The sequence below is a fragment of the Cebus imitator genome, unplaced genomic scaffold, assembly GCF_001604975.1.
Source record: "Cebus imitator isolate Cc_AM_T3 unplaced genomic scaffold, Cebus_imitator-1.0 Scaffold203, whole genome shotgun sequence".
NCBI classification, from domain to species: domain Eukaryota; kingdom Metazoa; phylum Chordata; class Mammalia; order Primates; family Cebidae; genus Cebus; species Cebus imitator.
In genome coordinates this window covers 3,881,500-3,908,835 of record NW_016107518.1, presented here as the reverse complement: position 1 = coordinate 3,908,835, position 27,336 = coordinate 3,881,500, and the positions used below count along the sequence as shown (strand labels likewise).

Genomic DNA, 27,336 nt, shown 5'->3' with positions numbered 1-27,336 from the left:
AAATGGGACCTAATCAAACTCCACAGCTTCTGCACAGCAAAAGAAACAATCATTAGAGTGAATCGGCAACCAACAGATTGGGAAAAAATTTTTGCAGTTTACCCATCTGATAAAGGGCTGATATCCAAAATTTACAAAGAACTAAAGCAGATTTACAAGAAAAAAACTAACAAGCCCATTCAAAAGTGGGCAAAGGATATGATCTTTTGGTTTTTTAAAAAATAATTTGGCCCTAAACAATTCAGTATTTGTTAAGGTTAACTGTATTTAAACGGCAGAGGTATGCTTTTAGGGTGGTGTACATAAATATAATAGGGTAGATTTCCTATTGTAAGAACCTCTGATACGAGCTGAGATGGGGAATTGCCCTTACAGTGCCCTTCAGTGACACTTACTATGATTTGCTTTTAGTTTCACGGGGGAATCATTAGCGTATTGGTTCATTTGTAACTGGTGGTTTATTGCCAAGGTTTTGAGAGTAGTGAGTTAAATAGCTTTAAAATTCTCACTATTGTTTAGAAGGCTAATTGTGTAAATTTAAATGTTAAAGCTTTTGAATGGCTTCTCTTTAACAATGATTTTTAACAAATGTTTGATCATACTATATTTGTGCTACAGTTGAAATGCTGAAGTAGCATTTTGGCATCTCTCCCAAAAGCATGCTTAAAGAGGCTAGCGGCAGCATCACTGCCTGTCTCTTCAGTGCTTTTTACCTTGCGAGTGGTGCAGCTTGTTCTGCGGATGTACTGAAACCCTCCCATTTAATCTGCAGTGGAGGAGAATGGAGCTCACTGTCCAGTAGAAATCAATGATGTAGCAATGTTGCAGTAAATAGAAATGATTATATATTTCAATAGCTTAGCAAGAAGACATTTATAATATTTTTTTTCATCTGATTCATTTTTGCTTTCTGTTTTCTTCCAGAGAGATGTGGATAATTTGCCCTGCCTCCAACATTTGTTTCTCAGCTTCAACAATATATCTAGGTAAGTGGAAACTCCCAAGTTGTCATTTATTATAACTTGATTATGTGGGTCCTAGTGCTTTAGATTAAAATTGTAAATACCTTGGAGAATTTTACTGGCATGGGAGATTTTAAATTAGAAAATGATAAGGCAAAGTTCTTTGTAGAAAAGCAAAGCACTTATGTGTATTCTTGCCTGTAATGCTAACATGATGAAATTAGTATAGCATGTGCTTTTGATTTAATTATGCTTTAGAGCTGCTCTTTTGAAAAACATGAGTATGTGGAAATTTCAACATATATTTTGCTGTCCTTTGTTTGACATTCACGGCACTGGTCAGTTGAATTAGAATTTCATAAATTATCAGCTATAATTTGTAGAGCTACTAAGCAATTTTAATACAGCAGGCTATATTTGTCACTGAGCCACTTGCTAATTAGGCCAAACTGCCTTCTAACTTAGTATCTCTACTTAGAATTAATGCTGCTAAGAGACAGTGGATTGGAATATAGAAATGTATAAATTTAGTTTTCCAATGATTTGAAGCATATCATTCTTTATATTGTGGTGATGTCTCATTCAGTGTCTATGTGAAAGATTTCAGAATTGAAACTGAGACACACAGTAAGACTTTTCAATGCAAAAGGGCCCCTACTTTTCCCTAATTCTTTCCTTCTCCTCCTTCCCAGGAGCCACTTAGCTTAAAACAAACAAACAAACAAACAAACCAAAAAAACTGAGGGCTTTTTAATGCCCTCACCTCTTTAGTTTCACCTCAAGGCTGTTCTCTGAATTTGCTTTTATAAGAGGGTTAAAAAATATATATAAAAAGATTTAGAGCATATCTTTTTCTGAACTCCAGGTCTATGCTTCTGTATTAAAAACCAGTTTAATTTGTATGTTGTCTGTTGGCATGTTTTTTGCATGTCCTCCATCAAAATTGTTTTAATCCAAGCATCCTGTACTGTGTCTCTAGAAGACAGAAACTATCCAAAGACAGTGAGCTTTGCAAATAGACATTATTCTGAAGAAAATACTGTTATTCTTTTCTTTTATTCTCTTCTGTGGAAAAAATATTAAAGTTTTTTTTTGATTGACTTTTCATATTCTTCTCAGTATATTTTGAATGCAACATTCCAGCTGCCATTCTCTCTTGGGGAGGTAGAATTTCTTTCCAATGGCAATGGCAGGGACACTCATTTTTTTTTTAAGGGAATTTCTTTCTAAAAATCATTTACAACTCTTTAGAGAAGATAGTATCTCATTTTTCCAATATGCAAAATACTTGCTGTTTAAGATGCTGCAAACTTTTGGATTCCTCCAACCTGTGGTGGAACTCATTACTTCTTTTGTTTCTTGTTTATGGGGAGTAATTTAAAGAGAGATATACATTTGATTATATAGGGTTATGATGTTCCCAGGTCCCCAGGATGTCTGAATTTTTGACTCCTATACTCCTAGCTCTGTGGGAAGTTGGTTTTGGTTGCCTGTGTCTGGGAAGTTTTCTTCTGGACCTGGAAAGGAGTTCTGCTTACCCAGCAAAATAAAGTTAAGATTAATGAGATTGATATTTATAACTTTCTTTAAAAAGTGTGATTTCTCAAGAAAATAAAGATAGAAGTCAGTCAACAATTGCGAGGCTTTTATTCTCTCTGCAATTGCTTTCTCTGTGTTTCTATGTAGCTTTCACCGTATACCTTCCTCTTGTGTTTCCAGCGGGTCTGCTTTTGAGGCATAGTACATTTCCTGCTATGTTTTTGTTGATGCTTGTGGTCCAGGAGGTGGTAGAGCAAATATATTGGGTCTAAGCGGGGAAAAATCAGAGACAGCAACCTTGAAAACATTTCTGTGAACTTTACTCAAGATACAAATATCTCAGATAGCTGGGCTGTCAGATAACCGTGTGGAAAGCTACAGTATATATTCAGGGCACAATTGTTCTTCTGTATCCTGCCATAATAGAGTTGCCAGGTTTTACAGTGCCAGCTTTCTGGGGTCTATGCTCCATGGACCCTAATTCAGTAGTTTTAGGTAGGGCTCAGGAATTTGTACCTTTATTTTAAAAATGCAGCTGACTTAAAAATACCAATGGCTTGTGCTTTTCAAACTTCAGGTCAAAAACCACATAGGGATCCTAGGATCAGTTTAGTGATTTACGACCAGGTACATTAAAATGGAATGGAAAATATCAGAATTTGTCACACATTTTAAGAGTATATACTGTTTCATAAACATTTCCTAGTTTTAATTATATATAGGTATGTCTATATATGCATATGTATGTATGTTATTTTACTATAGACAATGTGGAAACTGGGTTACAATGTTAATATGTTTCTTACTATGGGTTAGATGAAAAAATTTGAAAAATTTTGTGAGATCTTGCCACATGCATATATAGCTTCTTCTTATTGCAATGTTAGAGTTTATCGTAATTTTATTTTATATTGTCTCTTCTGTTAGACTGTAAACTTGACAAAGGCAGAGGAATATGTCTGTTCTGTTCACTACAGCCTCTTCAGCATCTAGCATGTATGTGTTCTTAGTACAGGTATTACTCATTATATTTAAAAGATTTATAAGGAGAATTTAATTCCTCAAAAAAATATTTTTCTATGTGATCTAAGAACTCTTTTTGGTGGATCCTTTTTTATGCTTTTTATTTTACTAGGTCATTTAGTCTATGTTTAATGAGTGGACTTGTGAGGTTTAAAACTGTAAGTAAATCAGAGTTCTCTTGGAAGTTGTTTTGGGCTTCCAGCTTAATTTACTGATTTGTCAGTAAGGATCTTGCCCAAAATTTCTAGAGAAACTAAACCTTTTATTTGTGCAGTGGGGTATATCGGAATAGGGTATGGGTGTGGTATACCCCAGGGTGTTTTTAAAAGATGTGGAGGTGCCTTGTCTATAAGGCATTTAAAAACAATAAAACTGACAAAAATAGTGTTGCTTTTTATTATCACTGTGCACTGGAATTTCTAACCTATGTCACTGATAAAATACTCTTCTCTGCCAGGGTGGACCTCTCATACCTCTTTTCTTACTTTAGTAAGCCCATGTTATTTGGACTCAGCTTTTTCTTTATAATGTCACTGAAAATTTTAAACTAGGTTTCCTCTTTTTTGTTGTTTTGAGGAAGGAATGCTGTTTTAAGGTCTCTGATGACCTTTGTTAGTAATTATAGTATGGTTAAAGGTCACTGAAGCACATGCTTTGGGATGTGACTGCCTTCATCGCTATTCTCCAAGGCAAGATAATCCTGTCTGAAAATGGTTTATAATTTTATCTTTATCAGGAAATTACTCTCCTTGCATTTTTCTCAAGCTATGTTTCAACTTGATAAGTCACCCTATATGAATTATATTTCTAGAAAACAATCTATTTCTCTTTAGGAAAACTTAAGCTGCCCTGCAGTTGCCTCATTTAGTACTAGTTGGTATTTTAAGAAGGAAATTATTTCACTGACCTTCAGAAGGTATTGATATTTTTCATGAGCTCAGGTTGTTAGATAGTATTCCTATAGCTGAGATATAAGGTTTTACTCTTGTACCTTCCAGGATTGCAGGTGTCACTTATGTTATTTTGGCTTGAAGGAAGTTCATTTCCCTTAGTTCTAGTATGCAGCTTACTGTTAGAATGCCTTTACTTTTCCTATGTTAGCAGATAACCAATGATATGCAAATCTTCTTACTGAGTTAAAAACTGAGGAAATCAACTATTGACAGATCTTTTCTGACCATCTGCTAAGCTTTAAATTTGACAAATGACTACATGCTTGTCAAGGAAATTTCATTATCAGTTTCCATTTATCTACTGAACTCCTCTTGTGTTTATCAAATAGTTGATGTGTGAGTCACCTTCATTCAGACAGACATTTAACTGCATTTTTCTAAATGTGATGGGCATAATGTAAAGAGGACCCACAAAAACAAGATTTAAAAATGGGGCATTTGTTTTCATCTATTGCTGCTTTATTTCTTCTTTGTGAGTAAACCTCCCTGAGTATAGTAAGGTAGCATACAGTGCCTTAGTAGGTCTGCCTAGCTGTAGCTTTTGAATTCTTTTAGACAGAAAATAGGTGAAAAGAGATACTCACAAATAATGATAGATGTGTTCTACCACTTCAGAAAAATAGACTTTGGGTAAGATTAATTTGTTTGATAATGCTCAGGGTTGACTATTATTGGATTTAAATATATTTCATTTGAAACACAGCACTTTTACTAAAATAATTTTTCTATAGTTTTTCATTGCATATCTTATTTCAATACAACTTTATTAAAGTGCAGTTTTTCCTTTTAGAAATCAGAAGCAAAAATTACTCTAAAATGTTATAAAATAGAAAGATGTTTAAAGTGAACCAACTGTATTTTCCTCATTGTTCTTAGAACATTTGTCATAGATGATTATGTTCTGGTTGTAATACTTTGCACTGTAATGTAAAGTCTTATTTTAATTTTTTTACACAAGTTAAGGATTACTCAGTTTAGCTAATTTTTATTTTGTTTTATTGTTTTATTTTTATGTTGCAGTCAAAATGACTTCTTATTTCTGTTAGTGTCAAATGTATTTGTTCATCTCATGCTAGACAGATTATCGACTATATAGATGGAATATTAATTAGCATCATGTACTCTTGTCAAGTGTCAGTATGATTGAAGACATTGGAGATCTTCTTCTGATTTAATGGAACCAGCAATCCTGCCATTCACACAGTAGAACTTTGAGCTTGTGAAATTATTCTATTAATGTTTCTGTAGAGGTAAATGAGCATTAGCAATCAACTTCTTTATATGCCTTACATATCTTTCAGCATTCTGCATAATTGTAAATTCTATAGGTTTATTTGTAGCATTTAAAATGAACAGAGTACATTTGCTTTATATTTTCTAATTTACTAAATTGCATGTAGAGTTTATGGCCATCTTGAAATTATATAAGTGACAGGAACAGAGATCAAAGGCTTCATTTGGATGTATTGTTAGGGAGCACCTGAAAGCCAGATGACTCTCTGATTGAAACAGGGTCACAGTTTTTATAGGCTATTGAAAAGTTGAGTATATGCCTTTGTGATTTTATCTTAATCAGCAGTTTTTGGATTTAACCACCCCTCACTATTGGGGGCTTTCCTGTTTTCATGGGTGTTGCATGAGGTCTCGAGAAACATCAGAATGATAGTTTCTGAGGATGATTTTTCCACAAGCCTTGCAGTTTACTGAAGAGTCAGAGATTATGGGACAAGGGTAGTAAACAGTAAATTTTAAAAAAAGAAAAAGAAAAGGGAGCAAATATACAAGGTAACGGGGAAACTGGGACCCTCTGTTATGTTTGTTGTAATCCTTTTGCATTACCTTTGAGGCAGAGAAAAGCAAAAAAAATCTAATGATAGCAGTCACTTTAAAAATTATTATTACATACCTTATTTTATTATCCTCCTTATATCAGCATCTGTAATTATTTAAAACATTAATTCCGTAGATACAAAAATACATACAGATGCTCTCACAGATCTTATTTATAACATTAAGAAGTGCGGAGTGATACCATGTATGCTCTCCAACTTCATTTTATAAAATGTTGTTGAAATTAATCTTTCCAAAATCGTAATCATTTTCTATTCAAAGATTGCCTTTCTTTAATGGACATTATTAGTCAATTGGAGGGTTTTTTTTCACCTGTACCTTCTCAACCAACATAATACGCGCGCGCACACACACACACACACACACACACACACACACACGATTGCCTACTCACAGGAAATTTTCTAGATACTCTTCCTATAATTGTAAGTTTCCATTTCCATTACTGTAAAGGTTGTGTGTGTGTGTGTGTGTGTGTGTGTGTGTGTGTGTGAGAGAGAGAGAGAGAGAGAGAGAGAGAGAGAGAGGGAGAGGAAGAAAGAAAGAGAGAGGGAGTTTTTCTAAAAAGGAGGCTTCTTGAACTGAAATTAAACTAAGGCCTGGGAGCATGCTGTTTGCATACCTTGTGTCAGTCGGAGTTAACACATGCATAGTTGAGAGGCTGATAGCTATCATGGCATTGAGTTAGCTGTTTTCAAAACATTGATGTGCCAAAGGTTCTTTTGGATTTTATTCATGTGAAGGTTCTAAAAGTTGCAGGAAAAATTTTGGTGCATATTGTTAAAGGCAAGGGCCTTGAACCTTAAAATTACCCATGATTAACATATTGGGTGTTGTTTCTAGGTTCAGAAACAAACAAGTATGGTAAGTTGAGACCAATACATGTGTTATGATTTCCTTTGTATTTTGTTTTACAAAGGCAAGGAAATTCAAAGAATATTCAGAAACAAACTTAAAGTATAAGTAGATTAAATTCAAAATCCACTTAGAAACAAACTTAAGATATATAGCTGGTTTCCCCTAGTGCATGTCTTGTACTTATAGAAATATTTCCAAAAGGAATTTGAGGTAGTGTCAATGAAGAGAGTCAAACTATGTAAAGTATTTGAAGAGATTTATTCTAAACCAAATATGAGTGATTATGGCCCATGACACAGCCCTCAGGAGGTCCCGAGAACATGTGTACAAGGTGGTCAGGGTGGAGCTTGGTTTTATACATTTTAGGGAGGCATGAGACATCAATCAAATATATTTAAGAAATACATTGGTTTGGTCCAGAAAGGTGGGACAACTCAAAGTTGTGGGGTGGGGGGAGGTGGAGAAAAACAGAGACCTTGCTTTAGCTGTTTTCTAACTTATTTGATACAAAGGTAAGATAGTAGAAGCAAAAATACCTACCTGATTATATAGATTTTTAAAATCTGTATAAATAGCTGTTTTAAAGTTCTTATCTACTGATTCCAACATTTGTGACATCTCTGGTACTGTTATAGTGACTTTTTTTCTCGTTAATATATGTTTCAATTTTTATTGCTTCTTCCTCATCTGGCAATTTTTTAATTGTACTCTGGGCATTGTGGATGTTCTATTGAGAGATTTAAGGATTATTGAGTTTTGTTTTGATAACTACTAGAGAATCAGGTTGATCCTGTTGAGGCTCTTTTTTTTTAATTAGGTTTTTGTTTGTTTTTTGAGGAAAGATCTAAAGTGATACTATAGAAATAGAGTTATATGTTTTTATATATGTTACCAGGGGCAAATCTGTAAGGGACTGCAGCAACATCAATTCTTGCCTCCTCAGAAGGAAGAATTTGACTGAGGGACACAAGGCAGAAGGAGAGACCAAGGCAAGTTTTAGAGCAGGAGTGAAAGTTTATTAAAAAGCTTTAGGGCAGAATGAAAGGGAGTAAATTACACTTGGAAGAGGGCCAGGTAGGCAACTTGAGAGATCAAGTGCCCAGTTTGACCTTTGATGTAGGGTTTTATATGCTGGCATACTTCCCGGATCTTGCATCCCTTCTCCCCTGATTCTTCCCTTGCAGTGGACTGTCCACATGCGCAGTGGCGTGCCAGCATTTGGGAGAGGCCGCATGCGCAGTGTGTTTACTGGCATTGTACACATGCGCACTTGAGGCATTCTTCCCTTACCAGAAGGTTCCTAGAAGGTCCTATACCAGTTAAACTCTGACATTTTGCCTCTTAATGCACGTACTTGAGCCCACCAGCCCAACTCCAGTGGGAAGCTACTAATTATCAGTAGATTTATTGGGAAGCTACTAATGATCAGTTTAAGGTTATTTTCTGTTTGTTGGGAGACTGCCTTTCCCTGGTGCCTGCTGCAACCAATTCTTGTCTTAGAGAAACAGTGTAACAACTGCCTGACCATCTCCTGATGGTCACCCGACATTCCTGGTTGCTGGGGAGCCCTCTCCAGCCCTGCTCAAGCCTGGCTACCTACGTACTGTAACATATCTATATGTGTTTTGTTATGACAGTAAACACAAGATTTGTGTATCTGAGGTAGACTGATTATTTACCTGCAGAATATCTTGTGTTAGTTTCCCATGCTCCATTTTTTCCCCATGATGCTATGTGATAAATGCAGATGTTGCCTGCATGTATAAAGAGGGGTCCTTTAGTACATGAGAGAAACCCCAAATTATTAATCTTGGAGCTTATATAGAAGCTGCTTACACAACTGCACCTTCTCCCCTCCAGGGCAGAAAGAGAGAACACAGAGAGAAACTGAGACCTTATTTTCCTAGTAAACAAATCCTCTATGAAGAGAAAAGTCAAAAGTGTTTTGGCAAATAATCTTTTGGAATATAAACAAATGGCTCCACATTTTGTTACCTTTTGCAATGTAAACACATAGTTCTTAGAGATAAATTTCCATATTACTCTCTCTTTTTTTCCTTTGAGACCTAGTCTTGCTGCTCTGTCGCCCAGGCTGGAGTGCAATGATGTGATCTCAGGTCCCTGCAACCTCTGCCTCCAGGGTTCAAGCAATTCTCCTGCCTCAGCCTCCCGAGAAGCTGGGACTACAGGCACATACCACCACATCCAGCCTATTTTTGTAGTTTTAGTAGAGACAGATTTTACCATGTTGGCCATGCTGATCTCAAACTCCTGACCTCAGGTGATCCCCCACCTTGGCCTCCCAAAGTGCTGGGATTACAGACATGAGCCACCACGCCTGGCCTAAATTTCCATATTGTTCTTATTATTTCTATCTATTCAATCACCCTTTAAAGTGCCAATTTTCTTTGCTCAGAAAGCCCTTACAATGGCAGAAACATGAAAATATTCACATTGTTTCTTGACATAGAGTCGCCTTACACCTAAGGCATGGCCTTTCTTGGACTTCAAATATATAATCTGGGTGTTCATTGAGGTCTCTTCACTCTATTTGGTTGGAATTGTGGTGTCTCCCAGTTCTCTGTGACCCATAGATACTATTATCTCACAGTGCCTCAATAGTTATATTTTGCTAGGCTTTGTGGAATTATACCCTGTGTACCCATATCCTAATATTTAGCCAAATACTCAAGAAACCCTTATGCAGACTTCTGGAATTTCTTCTCTACAAGGTTCCCTCCTCTCCCATCCCCTTCACCCAAATTCCAGTAGCCTCAGCAGACCCAAATTCTGACTACTATTTCATCTATCTAGTGAGACCTCTGTTCTCTCTTTGGATCCACTTCCCTGTGCTATGATCTGGAAAGCACCCTCAGGCAGAAAGCCAAGATGAATGTGGCTTTTATATGTCTGTCTTCTTTCAAAGGTCACAGCCCTGAGCTCTCTGTTGTTCAACATCTGCTTCATATATTTTGCCCAGTTTCATAGTTGTTTACATTGGGAAGGTGAGTCTGATGCTGTCATGGCAAAAATTGCAAGCTCTATCTACCAGATTTTCAAATTGTCATGACCACCTCTGCCATTTACCTGTCAAGTACTTAAAGGATATGAATTCCCTTTAAATCAAGAATACATTATTTCTGTATCTAACAACGTGTGTGTTTGTGTGTGTGTTTGTGTATGTGTTGTTTGTCTAGGTTATTAGATGGGTTGAATTTGTTTCCTTTATATTTGTTTTTAGTGTTAAAGATGACATTTTTTTTAGAGGGCTGAAACTCAGCTTGTTCGGGAAGGAAAATAATTGCCTGATCTTTAAGGACACTGGGCTTGGTTAAAAGAGGAGGATATTTTCTTCTTTAAAAAATCTTGTTTGCAAGCCAGGCGCAGTGGCTCACACCTGTAATCCCAGCACTTTGGGCAGCTGAGGCGGGCAGATGACAAGGTCAAGAGATCGAGACCATCCTGGCCAACCTGGTAAAACCCCATCTATACTAAAAAATACAAAAATTAGATGGGTGTATTGGCAGATGCCTGTAATCCCAGCTACTTGGGAGGCTGAGGCAGGAGAATCACTTGAACCTGGGAGGCAGAGGTTGCAGTGAGCTGAGATCACACCATTGCACTCCAGCCTGGTAGCAGAGTGAGACTCAGTCTCAAAAAAAAAAAAAAAAAAGAAAAGAAATCTTGCTTGCATGCAAGTAAGGAAGTTAGGATTCTCCATAGGAAGTTGGGATTCTCCAGAAGGAGGATACTTCTGGAATCGAAACAGTTAGGTTTGTTTATCCTGGATATGCAGAAGGGTATCGCAGTGACTTAATTGTACACCCCAAAATATCTCAAAGAGTAGTAATTCAGAACTGTCAACTAGTCTCTGGGCATTGTTTGGTTTTGTGTCTTTAAACATTTTTAAAATGAACAAATAAAATTTGTATATATTTGTGGTGTATAAGATGTTTTGAGATATATATATATATATATATATATATACACACATTATGAAATGACTAAAACTAACATATATGGTACCTCATATAGTTAACTTTTTTTGTAAAAAAATCTTGAAGATTTTACTAAAGAACATTTAAAGTCTTAGTAATTTTCAAGTATATGATATACTGTTTTTAAATTATTAAATATAATCACCATATTGAATTAATTCCTGCTGTCTAACTGAAATTTTGTATCCTTTGACCAACATCTCCCCAATCACCCTACATGACCACAGTCCCTGATAACTACCATTCTATTTTCTGCTTCTATGAGTTCTACTTTTTTAGATTCCACATATGAGTAAGATCATGTTGTATTTGTCTTTCTGTGTCTGGCTTATTTCATTTAGCATAATATCCTCCAGGTTTGTCCATGTTGTCAAAAATAACAGGATTTACTTCTGTTTGAAGCTAAATCGTATTCCACTGTGCATATGTACCACATTTTCTTTATCCATTGATCTGTTTAAGGATGCTTAGATTAATTCCATGTCTTGGTTTTTGTGAATAATGCTGCAGTGAACATGAGGGTACCGATACCTTTTCAACATGTTAATTTTGTTTCCTTTGGAATATACCCAGAAATGGGATTGCTAGTTCATATGGTGGCTCTAATTTTAAACTTTTTAGGAACCTCCATACTCTCTTTTATAATGATTGTACTAATTTACATTGCCACTAACAGTGTACAAGGGTTTTCTTCTCTCCACATCCCACCGACACTTATCTTCTGATTTTTGGTAATACCCATCCTAACAGGTGTGAGATGATATCTCATTGTGGTTTTAATTTAATGAATTTCCTTGATTTTTTTTTTAATCATAGTTTGGCCATTTGTAATCCTCTTTTGGGAAATGTCTATTCTAGTCCCTTTTTGTTTTCATAAAACATCCTTTTTATAGCCTAAAAGAAGTAGACAATGTCAGTTGTAGACCCCAGGTTAGAGACCATGGTTTTTAGTTTAGGAATCTCCTGGGAAGCTCTGAGTAAATGTGTAAATAAGATTAATAATATTTTTCTGCTAGTTTCTTTGAACTTGTTTTTGGGGCTTTCTTTTTGGCATTTCATGGGTATTGGCTTTTTGTTCTCCAAAATTACCCACTTCAGGGATTATGAGTGATGCCAGTTTTTCATAGCTGGGTGGGTTTAGGATCTAAGATTATCTTAGGGATATCTTGAGGATGTTTTATTTTTACCTCAATATGATAGCTAGTAACTGATCCTCCTCTTTTATGTCCTTTACAATGTCATTAAAATATCTTCTCCATCTCTTTCATCTAAAGAATTCAAGTTTTTTTCCCCAGTTAGTTGTTGAAGAACATTGATTATGCATCTTTATGTATAAAATACCAAAAAGGCATTGTGGAGAGTAACAGAAGTTAGATATATGACTTTTGTTTTTTATGAGTGTATAACCTAATGACAGAGAACACACAAAGACATAAGTGACAGAAACGTAAAAAAAAAAAAAAAAAAACTTGCCACTTTTGGAAAATCCAACAGCCTGAGAATCAGTCTGTCACTTAGCAGCTCTAGTATAAAGAGCGCTTTGTCCCTGATTGCTCTGGCAGAAGGTTCTAAAGAGACTCAATGTTCAAAATTGTGTCCCTGAACCAGCAGTATTAGCATCACTGGGAAGCTTATTGGAAGTCCAGGATCTCAAGCCCTACCCTAGACCTCTGGGTAAGAACTGTCATTTTAAAAGGTGCTCTGGTGATTTAAATGCACGTTACAGTCTGGGAAGCACTGCTGCAGAGGATTCTGATTGTGCTTATTTAGGTCAGGTGCCCACTTGGAATGAATCACCACAGCCAGGGACATACAGGACATACTGAATGCTCAGTCCTGGGACATATGGTCTGTATCCCCTAGGACAACGAGAGTGGGATCAGTTTGTGGACTGGGTTTACTACAGGAAAAAGGTGTTTTGTTACCAAGGGAAGGGAAGTTGGGCAAGAAGATAATAACAATAGATGTCCAATAAACTTATTTCCCCTTTCATGCCTTTGCTCACATTAATGTTAGAGCTAGCTGGGGAGTTTCTCCTTTACTTTGGGTAATTTCATCCCATTTCCTGTGTGTGTGCGTGTGTGTGAGCACACGTGTGTGTGTGTGTTCGTTTGTGTTCTACTTTCAATCTCCCCCACCCCTCATTGCCATCTGTCTGCCTGACCTAGATATCAGAGGTTCTTCCTTATTCCACAGCATGGTTCCCCTGTCCCTCTCAGAGAGTTCATATCTCTCAAATATATATTAACACATTATGGATAAGCATACACATACCTCTGCCTAAATCTAGCTTTACTTCATTGCACTCCTGATAGAGCATGTATGCTTTACCCACTGCTTTTCATTCTACCACTAAGGCATTAACCCTTGGAGTCGTGCCTTTCAAAGCTGGGAATATCTGTTAAAATGTATTTGTAAATATTAGAGGGGGTCATACTTTTAGCCCTCAGGGATTGTGATTCCATTAGCAAAGGTTTTTTTTTTTTTTTTTTTTTTTTTTGCATACAGGGAACAAAAGAGGGATGCAGTCCTTTACTATTCTTATTTATTTTGATGTTCAAATTTTCTCTGATTTCTCAAGCAGGCTCCTGTAGTCTTTCGATGTATCCTCGTTCTTTAAGTACTTCCTGCCTTTCTGGCACAACGAGGTGTTCCAGGCTGATTGTATACTTTCACAGTCCTAGCTCCGGAATCAGCCATTTCTCTGGAATCAGCCAGTTCTAATGATTTTTAGTGGAGAATGCTGTTTAGAAACTAAGATTTGAGTGCAAGGTGTGTTCATCCTTTTTGAGGTATCAGTGTCTTGGCCATCTCAGTGGATAGAACTAGGAAGTATGCATGTGTATATGTGTGTGTGTCTGTGTGTATTTAGATAACTTAGATTGCTGTCATGTACATGATTCTTTGCAGGCCAGGTGATGTCTGTTTCAAGCACTTTGCCTTTGTAACACAAAAGCAGCCAAAAATAATATGTAAATAAGTGGACAGAGCTGTGTTTCAATAAAACTTATTTATGGACATATGTATTTCATATAATTTTCATTTATGACATATTCTCGTTTTGACATTTTTTTCCAACCATTTAAAAACAAAGAGGCCATTATTAACTTGCGGGCCATGCAAAAACAGGTGATAGAGCATATCTGGCCTGCAGGCTGTAGTTTGCCAAGCCCTGGTCTTTCTGAAACACTTTAGGTTTACATACAACACACAGACCTATATAGCCATACACTGCATAACAACATTTTGGTCAATGGTGGACCACATTTACAATGGTGGTTACCTGTACTGTAAAGGAGCTCAAAAACTCCTATTGTCTAGTGACATCATCGCCATCAGAACATCATAGCACAACTCATTTCATATGTGTTTTTGGTGCTGGTGATGTAAACAAACTTACTGAGAGCTGGCAGTCATATCAAAGCATAGCACCTACAGTTACGTATAGAACACAATACTTGTTAATGATAATAAGCGACCATGTTACTGGTTTATGATTTACTATATCGTTTTCCCTCCATGTCTTTGTGGGATTGCTTCTAGGAACCCACAGGCCCCCTCCTGTGGATATCAAAATCCACCAATGTTCCCTGATACAAAATGGCATAATGTTTGTGGATAACCTCTGCACATCCTTCTGTACTTTAAATCATCTCTAGATTACTTACAATACCTATCACAATGCTTACGTATCACTTCATTTGCGTGAATACAACATAGTACTTGGCACACAGTAAATTCAAGTTTTACTTTTTGAAACTTTGTGGATTTTTTTTTTAGTTTTATATTTTATTTATTTTTAAAATTTTAGGTTTGGGGGTATATGTGCAGGTTTGTTAATTTATTTTTTATTATACTTTAAGTTCTGGGGTACATGTGCAGAAAGTACAGGTTTGCTACACAGATATACATGTGCCATGGTGGTTTGCTGCACCCATCCACCTGTCATCTACATTAGGTATTTCTCCTAATGCTGTCCCTCCCTGGCCCCCCACCACTTCCAACAGGCCCCAGTGTGTGATGTTCTCCTCCCTGTGTCCACGTGTTCTTATTGCTCAATTCCCACCTATAAGTGAGAACATGCAGTATTTGGTTTTCTGTTCCTTTGTTAGTTTGCTGAGAATGGTTTCCAGTTTCATCCATGTCCTTCAAAAGGACATGCACTCATCCTTTTTTATGGCTGCATAGTATTCCATAGTATATGTGTATGTGCGCTTTTCTTTAACTGTGCTTTACTCTTTAATAATACTTGATTATATATTATACATCTTTCTAGTGAAATCAACCTGTCATCTACATTAGGTATTTCTCCTAATGCTATCCCTCCCCTAGCCCTCCAACAACTGACAGGCCCTGGTGTGTGATGTTCCCCTCCGTGTGCCCTTGTGTTCTCATTGTTCATCTCCCACTTATGAGTAAGAACATGTGGTGGTTAGTTTTCTGTTCCTGTGTTAGTTTGTTGAGAATGATGATTTCTAGTTTCATCCATGTCCTGCAAAGGACATGAGCTCATCCTTTTTTATGGCTGCATAGTATTCAATGGTGTATATGTATGTGTACTTTTTTAAAACTGTGCTTTACTCTTTAATTCTTGATTATATGTTATACATCTTTCTAGTGATTTTATATTTGTCAGCTGTGTATATTTCAGTCCTTGTGAGCACACTTGATGATTTATTCTACTGTTCCATTTCACTTCAGCCCTCTAGGCAAATAGTAACTATTCAGAAAAATTCTCACTGATTGATATAAGATAAGTGAACTTTTCATTAATATTATTTTAGAGATCATGGTACCTTACTGGTATAAAAGAAGAAAATCCCCTTTTCTAAAGTACTTAGCTTACTTAGAGGAGGCAAATTTCTAGTTGAAGAGATTTGACTGATATTTAGGAATTGTTAGTTAAATATCTATGTCGTATCTTGCGTATATGGAAATTTCATTTCTCCGTATTTTATTAAGTAAGCTTAAAATGGACTAAAATATTTTCTTTTCCTTTTGGGATATGAATTTTTATCAGTTGGGACAGATTGTTTCTCTATAGGTTCTTTAGCAGATAGGAAGCAGATGTGGCAATGTGAAGAGACTACTGGGGGAAGAACAAAAGTATGAGTAATCTGGAAAAAGATTAAAGTCAATTATAAATTAAATGTCAGCCTTTGGACCAGAGCTTTTTCATTCTTGGTACTCTGAAGAGATGAGAGCAACAACTGAGTGTTCTTAACCCCTCCACCAAGGGGGGGGGGGGGAACGAGAGAGAGAGAGAGAGAAAGAAAGCGAAAGATAGAGAGAGAGACTGTTTTTAAAACCAGCATTTCACTGTACTTACTGTTCTATTTCCAGGTGTTTTTTTTTTTTTTTTTTTTTTAACAGTCTGCTTTTGATTTTCTTTGGTTAGGTAAGACATAACCCATCATTAGCCTGTATTTGTACTTAAGAGTATTGTTTTATTTGGTTAGAGAACGTCTTTAAAATCATATGCTCTTTGTCAGTGCGCTTCTGGGAATGTCTGGCATGTTTATTGGTTAAATGCTTGGCAGATGGAAATGAAATTTTGTGAGGAATCTTCTGGATCAAATACAGATTTATTTTTACTTTAATAAAACTATCCAAAGCATAAAGACTTCAGTCTGAATGTCAACACTTGTAGCTGATCTGGGAGCAGTTGCCCAGATAGTACCTGCTGAGGATTGCAGTGATGTCCCCATTCCTGATGCCACTTTTTTCTTGTGCTTGAATTATAGACATAGACCATATAGGCATCTACGGATCTTTTAGATCTCCGAAGTGCTTCATAATGTGCACTGGGCATACTGTTTTCTTCAATACATACAAAAGTGCTTTGTATTTAATTAAATGAAGATACTGTTTAGTTTTGTGTGATACCACCCATTATTAGACCAATTCCATTGGCAATTATTAGATCAATTCAATTCCCCAAAAGAATACTTGAGAGACAGGGCTGGGAACAGTAACAATCCCTTTAGTTTAAAATTATACTTAGCAATAAGAAACAAATCATAGACTCTATAATGTAGCTTGTAAATAAATAGCAAATAACAAAATTAGAATCTATCTATAACAAAGTTAAGTTTTCCAGCTTGTCCATGCTTTTGTACATATTATTTTCACTTTTAAGTACATCTGCCTGATTGGTAATATATGTTGGGTCATAATGATTCTTAAATGTTATGTTACCTTTTAAATAATAATTCCAAGAAAAGTGTAAGAAAATTCATTCATTCATTTTCTTAAATCAAGGATAAGTCCTTTGGAATTATTTTAATTCATCACATTTTTTCATTCATTCACCAAAACTTTATTGCACACTTACTAAAGATAGGTCTTAAGTTAGGTGTTGGGGAACTCGTCATAGTACCTTTCTAGTCCTCAAGAACCTTACAGTTTAATTCTATTCAGTTAGATTGAGTATTGAAAAAAAGAAATGCTCTTCAACATCTGCTGGCTCTGTTGCCTCTGCTCTTCACATTAGTTGACGCCTTAAGGTTGAAATTAGTGAGCCCATCCTATAGTAGGTGGAGGAAGGCTTAGTGAAAACCCTTTTGAAATGTATCTTAATAGCCAATGGCCACCAATGTAACTGTTCCAGGAAAAGGAGACCTGATAGATGAGAAGATAATCTGTCAAATATATATATTTTTATAATTTAAAATTTCTCTGTAAATCAACTTTTACAGATATAATTTACATGTAATAAAATTTACACATTTTAAGGGTAGAGTTCGATGAATTTTGACAGAGTATGCACCCTTGTATCCATGACTCTAGTTGTTCACCTGAGAGAGAAACTTGGAAGTTATTCTGGATTCCTTTCTTTATCACATTCAAATGATTACTAATTTCTGTCCATGCTACACTCTAAACTTCCATAGAACCTATCGTCTCTTTACCCTCCTGATCACTGTCTTGGTTTTTGATATGTCAAGCCCTTACTGTTTTTCACCTCTATTACTGCAGTCTACTTTATAACTAGCTTTTGACTCTTGGGTTTTTTCTTTTTCTTCTACCCTCCATGACGTTATTAAGTTGTGATTTTTCTAAAATATTATTCTGATCATATTACCCGCCTTGCTTAAAATCCCTTCATGACTCTTTACAGTTCCCATTCTCAATTATTTGTTTGATGGTGACATCATTTATCAAATGGAAAATATACTTAGAGAAGCAGATTTGCGGAGATAAGGTGGTGAGTTAGTTCACTTTAACAAAGTAGAAGACATAAAACATTGCCTTCAAAAGCAATTTTATTTTATTTAGGCTTTATGTAAATAACTATGGGGGAAGGAGAGAAAACAACCATTTCAAATACCAGAAACTGTTCTGAGATTTTTATATTGATGAAGAAAATGAATTTTGACAATGCTAGGTAGGAAAATTATGTTTGTTCAAGCGTGTTTATACTTGAAGTGATGATTAAGCTTAAGTTTATAAACTCACACCTTCACCTTCATATGCTAGTCTGTTACAAATGCCTTCCCATATTTACCTAAACATGTCTCGAACGCTATGAGTTCCATGTAAATTGTGAGATTTACCTTTTAGATTGGTAAAGACAAGATCTGAGGTAAAATACTTAATAGCAGGGTATCTTTTTACCTTGAGTGTGAGGAAAACATAGAAGAAATATTTACATGTGACAATAAAAACAGCAGGCTTTTGTCTTGCTGTAGAACTTGCCTCAACCTTGTTAGTACCTATGCTATTTTCTATACTGAGAATATCCTATATCATCCAGCTTTTGTTGACACAGTGAGAAAAGATATTTACTCTAGTGCCTGAATAAAAACCTTATAGTACTGTAAAGTATTGGTAATTTAGTGCCTGAATAAATAAAGTATTTGTAAAGTATTTGTGTACTGAATGAGAATGACTAATATAAATGAGTTTTACCAAGATGCTCTGTAGTATTATTTAGAAAAGTGATTATTTCTTTAAAAAATGAAAATCCCAATCAAAATCCCACAGGTTATTTATAGATAACAATTGGATTCTAAAGTTTATATGAAAAGGCCAGACCTAGAATAGTGACACAATACTGAAGAATAAAGTTGGAGGATTCACAGTAACCTTTTTCAAGACTGCTTTGTATAGTTAAAATAAACAGATGATCAAAGTATGATTTCACAAATCACATAGTTTATTGACATACAAAGAGCTTATCATTTTTATTCATAATGCTCAAAGAATGGGATAATAACAGGAACAAATATCACAGAGAATATACTCCATAGATAAAGTACAATATCCACATAGCAAATGAGTTCCAATTTAGCTTAGAGTCCAGTTTTTAAAGTCTATTTGCTAAATTAGGATGGAAGCATGCCTCTGTGGATGTAAAGTCTAGTCAAAGTTTGGAGAGCACCTTTCCATAAGTGGCTTCGGGAGAGATGGTTTGATCAACACAGTGTACATGCATGACAACATGCAAGGTCCCTCAATACTAGCAAGCAGTGCCAGTGTTGCTGGGCTTTAAAAGTGTCTGACATAGAGTAGCCCTGACAAAGCTTAGGTTCTCAATCTGTCAAAATCTTGGGTTTATATGTGTTTTTAGATTCTGGTAGTTGAGCCCAGTAACTCACATATGTGGTCTGATGAGAAGGGATATAACATTCTCACAAGTAGAGGAATTACTCTTCATGTTCTTATCACAGCAAAACGTGTCATTCATATAGTAAATAAACAAAGTGTTTAAATCATTTCAAAGCTACATAATAAGGATCCCTTATAAAACTACAGTAATCCCGACAGTGTGGTATTGGTCAAAGAGTAGACACATATGTCATCGGAACCAAATAAAAGGCCCAGAAATAGACCCATACAAATACAGTCAGGTCATCTTTGATAAAGGAGCAAAAGCAATTCAATACAGAAAGGATAGGCTTTTCAACAAACAGTACTGGAATAATTGATGTCCATGTGAAAAAAAAAGTAGCATAGACATGGATCACACACCTTTCACTAAATTAACTCAAAATGGGTCATGGACTTAAATATACAAAACAAAACTATTAAACTTCTTTTTTTTTTTTTTTTTTTTTTTTTGAGATGGAGTCTTGCTCTGTCAGCCAGGCTGAAGTGCAGTAGCATGATCTTGGGTCACTGCAATCTCCACCTCCCAGGTTCCTGCAATTCTCCTGCCTCAGCCTCCCGAGTAGCTGGGATTATAGGCACCAGCCACCACACCTGGCTAATTTTTGCATTTTTAGTAGAGACAGGGTTTCACCATCTTGGCCAGGCTGGTCTCAAACTCCTGACCTCGTGATCCACCCACTTCGGCTTCCCAAGGTGCTGGGATTACAGGCATTAGCCACTGCACCAAGCCAAACTATTAACTTCTAAAGAAAACATAGGAGAAAATCTAGACAGCCTTGGATTTGGCAATTCGTGTTTAGAGGCAAGACCAAAAGTAGGATCCATGAAAGAGAAAATTTTTAAGTTGGGCATCATAAAATTAAAAACATCTGTCCTGTGAAAGACACTGTTAAGAGAATGAAAAGACAAACCAAAGACGGGGATAAATTTTGGCAAAACGTATATCTGATAAAAGACTTGTATCCACATTAAAAAAAAAAATCTTAAAATTCCACAGTAAGAAAAGAAAGAATCCAATTTAAAATGGGCTAAAGAGCTGAAAACACAAAGAAGATACACAGATGGCAAGTATGTGTATGAAAAGATGCTCAGCATCTCTTGTCATTAGGGAACTGCATATTAAAACAATGAGATACCACTACACACCTCTTGGAATGGCTGAAATCCCAGAACACAAATACCAAATGCTGGTAAGGATGGGGAGGTGTTAAGATTGCAACATGATACAGCCACTTTGGAAGACAGTTTGGTAGTTTCTTACAAAGCTAAAATAAATATAATCAGCAGTTATATTCTTAGTTATTTATCCAGTTGAAAACCTATGCCCACACAAAAAGTTGTAGGTGAATATTTACAGCAGCTTTATTCATAATCAACAAAAACCTGAAGCAGCCAAGATGTCCTCAATAGGTGAATGGTTAAAGAAACTATGGTACATCTATACAATGGAATATTACTCAGTGATAAAAGGAAATGAGCTGTGAAGCCACAGAAAGACATGGTTGAAACTTAAATGCATATTACTAAGTGAAAGAAGTCAATCTGAAAAGGCTACACATTACATGATTGCAATTATAAGACATTCTAGAAATGGCAGAACTATAGTGACAGTAGGAAGATCAGTGGTTGCCAGAGATTTGGGAGGAGGAGAGGAGATCAAATGGCTAAAGTACAGGGGATTTTTCTAGTGTCGTGAAACTACTCTAAGATACTTTAATGGTGGATGCATGGCATTATGCATTTGTGAAAATTGTAGAAATTTACATGATAAAAAGTAAACCTTAATATATGCAAATTAAAAAATCACTTAGGAGTTTAAAGGGTCTCAGAAAGGAATACAGACTGACAAGAGAATCTAACTGTATTACAAATATATGAAACAACCTCCCTAAAGGGTTGAGGGAAAAGGCACTCATCTAAGAAACTTTGGAAATGAGCCTGTAAGACTAAATGCAAAAGCAATTACACCTAACCATTGTACTTTAGTTGATGAAGTTGTTTCTCATTGGGGGTACACATCAAAAATTCTGATACCTCTATAAATACATACTGGAATTGAATAATTAAGTAAATGAAGAGCAGATGGTTTGGAGCCAAACTTCTTGCTGGAGTAGAAATTTTCAGGTAAGCAAGGGAAGGAGGCTAGAATGATTCATTTGGTGATGGATTAGAGTTGAATTAAAGTTGGAGACATCAGTGTGAACTCATCTTTATCTTAATATAGACCCAGTTACTTAGAGAAATATTTATATATATATATGCATATACACAAGTTTCTGTACACACACATATATATTCTTGCTGTGTCAGCTGAGAGGGAGTAAAGGATATGACCCCACAGTAGCAAGAAGTACACTTAGCCCCCAGATCTTTGTTTCTAATACTAGTCGCCAATAAAAGGAACTATGACTCCTCAGAAATGGCTTCTAGGACCAGGACAGGAATTAGTCTAGAAAATAGATGAGTCTAGAAAATCTTGTAGTGCCAGAAAGTAAGAAAATGCTAAGAAAAAGAAAAAAAATCCACATTGATGGGAGCCAAAGGGGCATAGGAGCCCATTGAAAGAGTTTCCAATGGCCAAAGTTGGAATAAGTTGAACAACAAAATAAGCAAAATTGCACTGGATAATAATCCAAAGTATAAAACGAATATCCATGAGTCCAGAGTCTCTGTCCTCAAGGAGGAGGAGCTTAACTTCCCACTCCCTAAGTGGGAGCTGCACATGGTGACTTCCTTACAACGTTGAGTATGAAAAGGAGAGGCTACAATAGTAACTTTACATTGGAGAGAAACCTGAAGAACATGACCTCAGCCTCAGCCTTAAACATGTCGATCAAGGTCAACATCAACAGTGATAAGTCATGTTAATAATATGTACCAGCTGGGCATAGTGGCTCATGCACTTCAGGCAGCCAAGGTGGGAGGATTGCTTGAGCAGTTCTAGACCAGCCTAGACAACATAGTGACACCCTTTTTATTTTGTAGACAAAATAAAAAGTAAAACATTAGCCAGGCATGATGGTACACACCTGTAGTTCCAACTACTTGGGGATGTTGACGTGGGAGGATTGCTTGAGCCCAAGAGTTTGAGGTTTGGGTGAGCTATGATAGCAACGTTGAAGCACAGCCTGGGTGACAGAGTGAGATCCCTAGTCTCAAAAAAAAAAAAAAAATTGTATGTATCTTAACCCCCATCTAATCAAGAGAAAAATATCAGACAAATCCTAATAGAGGATCATCCTACAAAATAACTGATATCAAAAACAAGTGAGAAATTGTCACAGCCAAGAGGAGCCTCAGGAGATATGATAACTAAATGTACTATGGTATCCTCAATGGAATCCTGGAACAGAAAAAGGACATTAGGTAAAAACTAAGGAAAACCTGGACAAAATATGGGCTTTAGCTACTAAGAATATGTTGATATTGGTTGATTGATTGTATTAAATGTGCTATACTAACACAAGATGTTGACGATAGGGGAAAATGGGTATGGAGTATATGGGAACTCTCTGTACTATCTTCTCAATTTTTCTATAAATCTAAAACCATCCTAAAAATAAAGTCTATTAAAAATGAAACTATTATTTAAAGGCCTCATAATAATCTGGTGGTTTCTGTCTCTTCTGCAGTTTTGACAGTATTTCCTGCCTTGCTGACTCTTCTTCCCTCTCGGACATCACCTTTGATGGCAATCCCATAGCTCAAGAGTCATGGTACAAACACACTGTCCTTCAGAATATGATGCAGCTGCGCCAGCTAGATATGAAGAGAATTACGGTGAGAACCCTTCCAAAGTGTTCACCATGTTGTTTTCTTTAGAGTGGTTTAAGATATTGGGGTGCATATTCTTTGCTTGAAATATATCTTAATTTTAATGAACTATGGGTTATCATGATTATGTACTTCATAATTGCAATTACAGAGTTTTGACCACCTGACCCCATCCCCAGTTTAATTGAACAGGACTTTTAAAATTCCTAGCCTTCTGTTTAATTATCATGTTTGTTTTTCATTCTTGCTTAATATCTAACTAATAATTTATTTTGAAATGAATGAGAATTTCATTAAGTAACATAGTGTAATGGTTAAGAGCATGGGCACTGGAGCCAGATTGCCTGCGTCTGAATTCTGGCTTGACTGCTTCCTAGCCATAGACCATTGCCAGTGTACTTAACCTTTGCATACCCTATTTTCCTTCAAGTACAATGGGGATCAGAATTACGTCATAGAGTTGTTGTGAAGATAAAATAAAGTACTACACCTTAGAAGACTGTGAGGCTCCTAGGAAGCATTTGTATGTAGTTGTTATTGTTATTGTTGATGTTATACCTCCCAAAGAAGCTACCTCTTTTTATTCATTGTATTTCTATGTTACTGTCTACATTTAGATGTTTTAATACGGCTTCTGTTCTAAGTGAAATGCTGTGCATAATAGCCCTCTCTTTTTAACATATTATAGGCTTCAAGATGTCCTGTAATTAAATACACTTGTTTATTTGACCGGGTTTATTTTTTATCAGAAAACACATTTTAATCATCTCACTGTGATAGTCTCTGAACTAGAAAAATATCCTAATCCTCTACTTATTTTCTCTCTTCTGGACTGCTAATTAATTTTCATGTGAATTCTGATGATCAGCTAGGTTTATGCAATTGCCAACTGACCTATTCCTTTGTATATTAGCTTCACAATGTGTGCAGTTTTCATTTACGCATCAGCAATACTGTGGACCTGTAAGGTGTCTAGCTAATAGGTAAAAGTGTGGATGAATTGATGGATACCAGAAGTCTTCTAGGGCTCACCTCTCTCTGTTCCATGATGGAGCTATGGTTCTTTGTTCTCTCAGTTAATTCAGCTCTGTAGCGTCAATACTGTTTCATACTTTTGTGGTGACTCTTTACCGTTATCTCACATGTCTTTCTTAATTAAGCATCTGTGCTAGTTCTTAATTACTCTTTCTGATGTGGTTGAGATGAGTGGGGTAAGATATAGAGCTAACCCATTTATGTAAATTAGTACTTAATTTTATGCTATGTTCCTAATAGTGAATTTATTTGTCAGTCTTGTCCACCCAAACTATATATAGTCTTTAAGGTCAGAAATCATTCTTCTTTTTTGCCTGGCACATACAGATATTCTTTAAATGCTTACTACCATTCCTTCTCTATCTCACATACTACTAAGAATGTAGTTTAACTTAATAATAATTAATAAAGGCTTGTTGACTGAAGGAAATTTATCTGACTTCCATGCCTTAAATAAAGGCAAATGATACTGTATGTAATTATTGTCCTTGTGCATTCCATAAGGTATGCTTGCCTGGTAAGGAAATGGGGGAAGATACCCAGGATGGGAGCAGCACCGCAGCTCTGCTAAATGTATGGCATTAATAGCTATAAAGTATATAAAGATATAGGCCACATATATTTAGGATATATATAGACTATATATTTACATGCAGGATATAAATATACATTAGCACTTATAAAGCATATCTGCTCTGCTACTGTTTAATTTTTAAAAATTAAAAATAAATTAGAAATAGTCTCAAAATTATAAAAAGATTGTATACAGTAAAAGGTCTTTTTCTTTTTCTTGAACTATTGAGAGTAAGCTGTTGATTTGATTCCCCAGCAACCATGGACACTTTAATGTGTAATTTCAATAAGCAAAGACATTCTCCTATGTAACCACAATATAATAACAACATCAAGAAACATTGAAAAATTGCTAGCATCTGATTCTCACACCACATTCAACATTTACCGGTTATATCAACATTGTTCTTTATAGCAAAAAGATGCAGTTTAGAATTATGCATTACACATAGATGAATTTTGTTGTCATGTGTCTAAAGTCATCATTTTTCTGGAACTGTTCCTCAATATTTCTTTGATTTTCATGACTTTGATATTTATGAAAATTATAGGCCAGTTTTTTGTAGAATGACCCTCAATTCAGATTTTTTGGGTTCATCCTGATTAATTTTTACTTATAGGTTTTTGGCATTAATATCATAGTAGGGATTTTGTATTCTTATTGCATCTTAGCCCAGCATGCCCTACAACATGTTATTCATATTTCTTTATTGAGGATGCTTACTTCAAGATGATTTCTGCCAAGCTTTTCTTTGTGAAGTTTCTCTTTTTCCCTTTGTAATCCCATTCCTCACAAAAATTTCAATTTATTCATTCAATTGTATCAATATGGACTTATGGTATTTAGTCTCACCTTTTGTTTATAACTTTTTAATAACTTTAGTGTGGAAGCTGTACCTTTTTAAAGGACTTTTTATAACAAATGTCAGCAAACAGCCTATGAGCTGGCTGTTTTTGTAAATAAAGTTGTATTGGAACACAGTGATGCCCATTCACTTATGTTTTATCTATTTCTCCTTTGTTGCTGCAATGGCAAAGTCAAGGAGTTGCTATGGACACCATATGGCCTACAAGCCCAAAATATTATCTGGCTGAAAAATTTGATGCTGCCAGGTTTTGTTTTGTTTTGTTTTTGAGACAGAGTCTTGTTCAGCCACCGGAGTGGAGTGCAGTGGCAATCTTGGCTCACTGCAATTCTGCCTCCTGGGATCAAGTGATTCTCCTCTCTCAGCTTCCCGAGTAGCTGGGACTACAGGTACGCGCCACTGCACCCAGCTAATTTTTGTGTTTTTAGTAGAGATGGGGTTTCACCACATTGGCCAGGATGATCTCAATTCCTTGACCTTGTGATCCGCCCGCCTCAGCTTCCCAAAGTACTGGGATTATAGGCGTGAGCCATAATGCCAGTTTTGAAACTATTTTTTCTCTTTACAAAACAATATCTTAATTGAATTTTTGTGTAAATTACCATACAAACATTCTTACTGTGTTGGACTACACAAATACTTAATGAACTTCTATGCACTAGGGCAGTGGTTCCTAAACTGCCTGCAGAGGATACTCCAGTCAACTCACAGGAAATTAATATTTTTAATTTCCAAGATAAACACAGTGAGATTTGACATCTGTGAGACTCTGAGCATCTTAATAGCGCAAAGCAGTTTACTGCTGGGGTCCAACCCACAGACCCAGGCTTGCGTGGCAGATGAATAACGTACACTGACACAGGTATTTTGCCTGGTAGTCTGGCTAACCTATACTGAGAAGGGTCTGGTAAAGAGTTAGCAGCTGCAGCCCAATCAGCCAGCAAAGTTGTTTTATTTAGTACAGATTAAATGGCAAAGGTCTTGAGTAAACACCACTAGAGGGTAATTGACATTGCTGGCCTCCTGAGTAGAGAGCAATCAAGCACCGTTGGATAATCAAAGGGTCTTAAGACCACATGAGTAAACAAGCTATTTAGATAAACTCCTCTACATTCCTATGTATCTAAGCCCTAAGCTTTTAAAAGAATTCAGCTGCCTTCAGCTAAACCTTTTACTGAAGCTATGCAAACCCCCCAGCGTTCCCAGAAGGTTTGTGACTATTTCCTATAATTTTTCCTCTAAAATTTTTCCCACCACCCTGACTGAACTCCCACATCTCCTTTTTTTTTTT

At 36.1% G+C, this 27,336-nt stretch overlaps 1 protein-coding gene across 8 annotated transcripts in view; it reads left to right on the top strand.

Moving 5' to 3' along the window:
- Positions 1 to 27,336, top strand: part of LRRC49 (leucine rich repeat containing 49) — a 138,671-nt gene that overhangs the window by 54,176 nt on the left and 57,159 nt on the right. For 7 of the 8 annotated variants that reach the window (XM_037745566.1, XM_017548145.2, XM_017548151.2 and 4 more), the window contains 2 exons: positions 925 to 986; positions 23,430 to 23,577. In XM_037745566.1, coding sequence (XP_037601494.1) covers positions 925 to 986; positions 23,430 to 23,577 — 210 coding nt within the window. Of the gene's footprint in view, positions 1 to 653; positions 828 to 924; positions 987 to 23,429; positions 23,578 to 27,336 lie in introns of those variants that run through there. The other variant, XM_037745568.1, reaches the window with a different exon arrangement.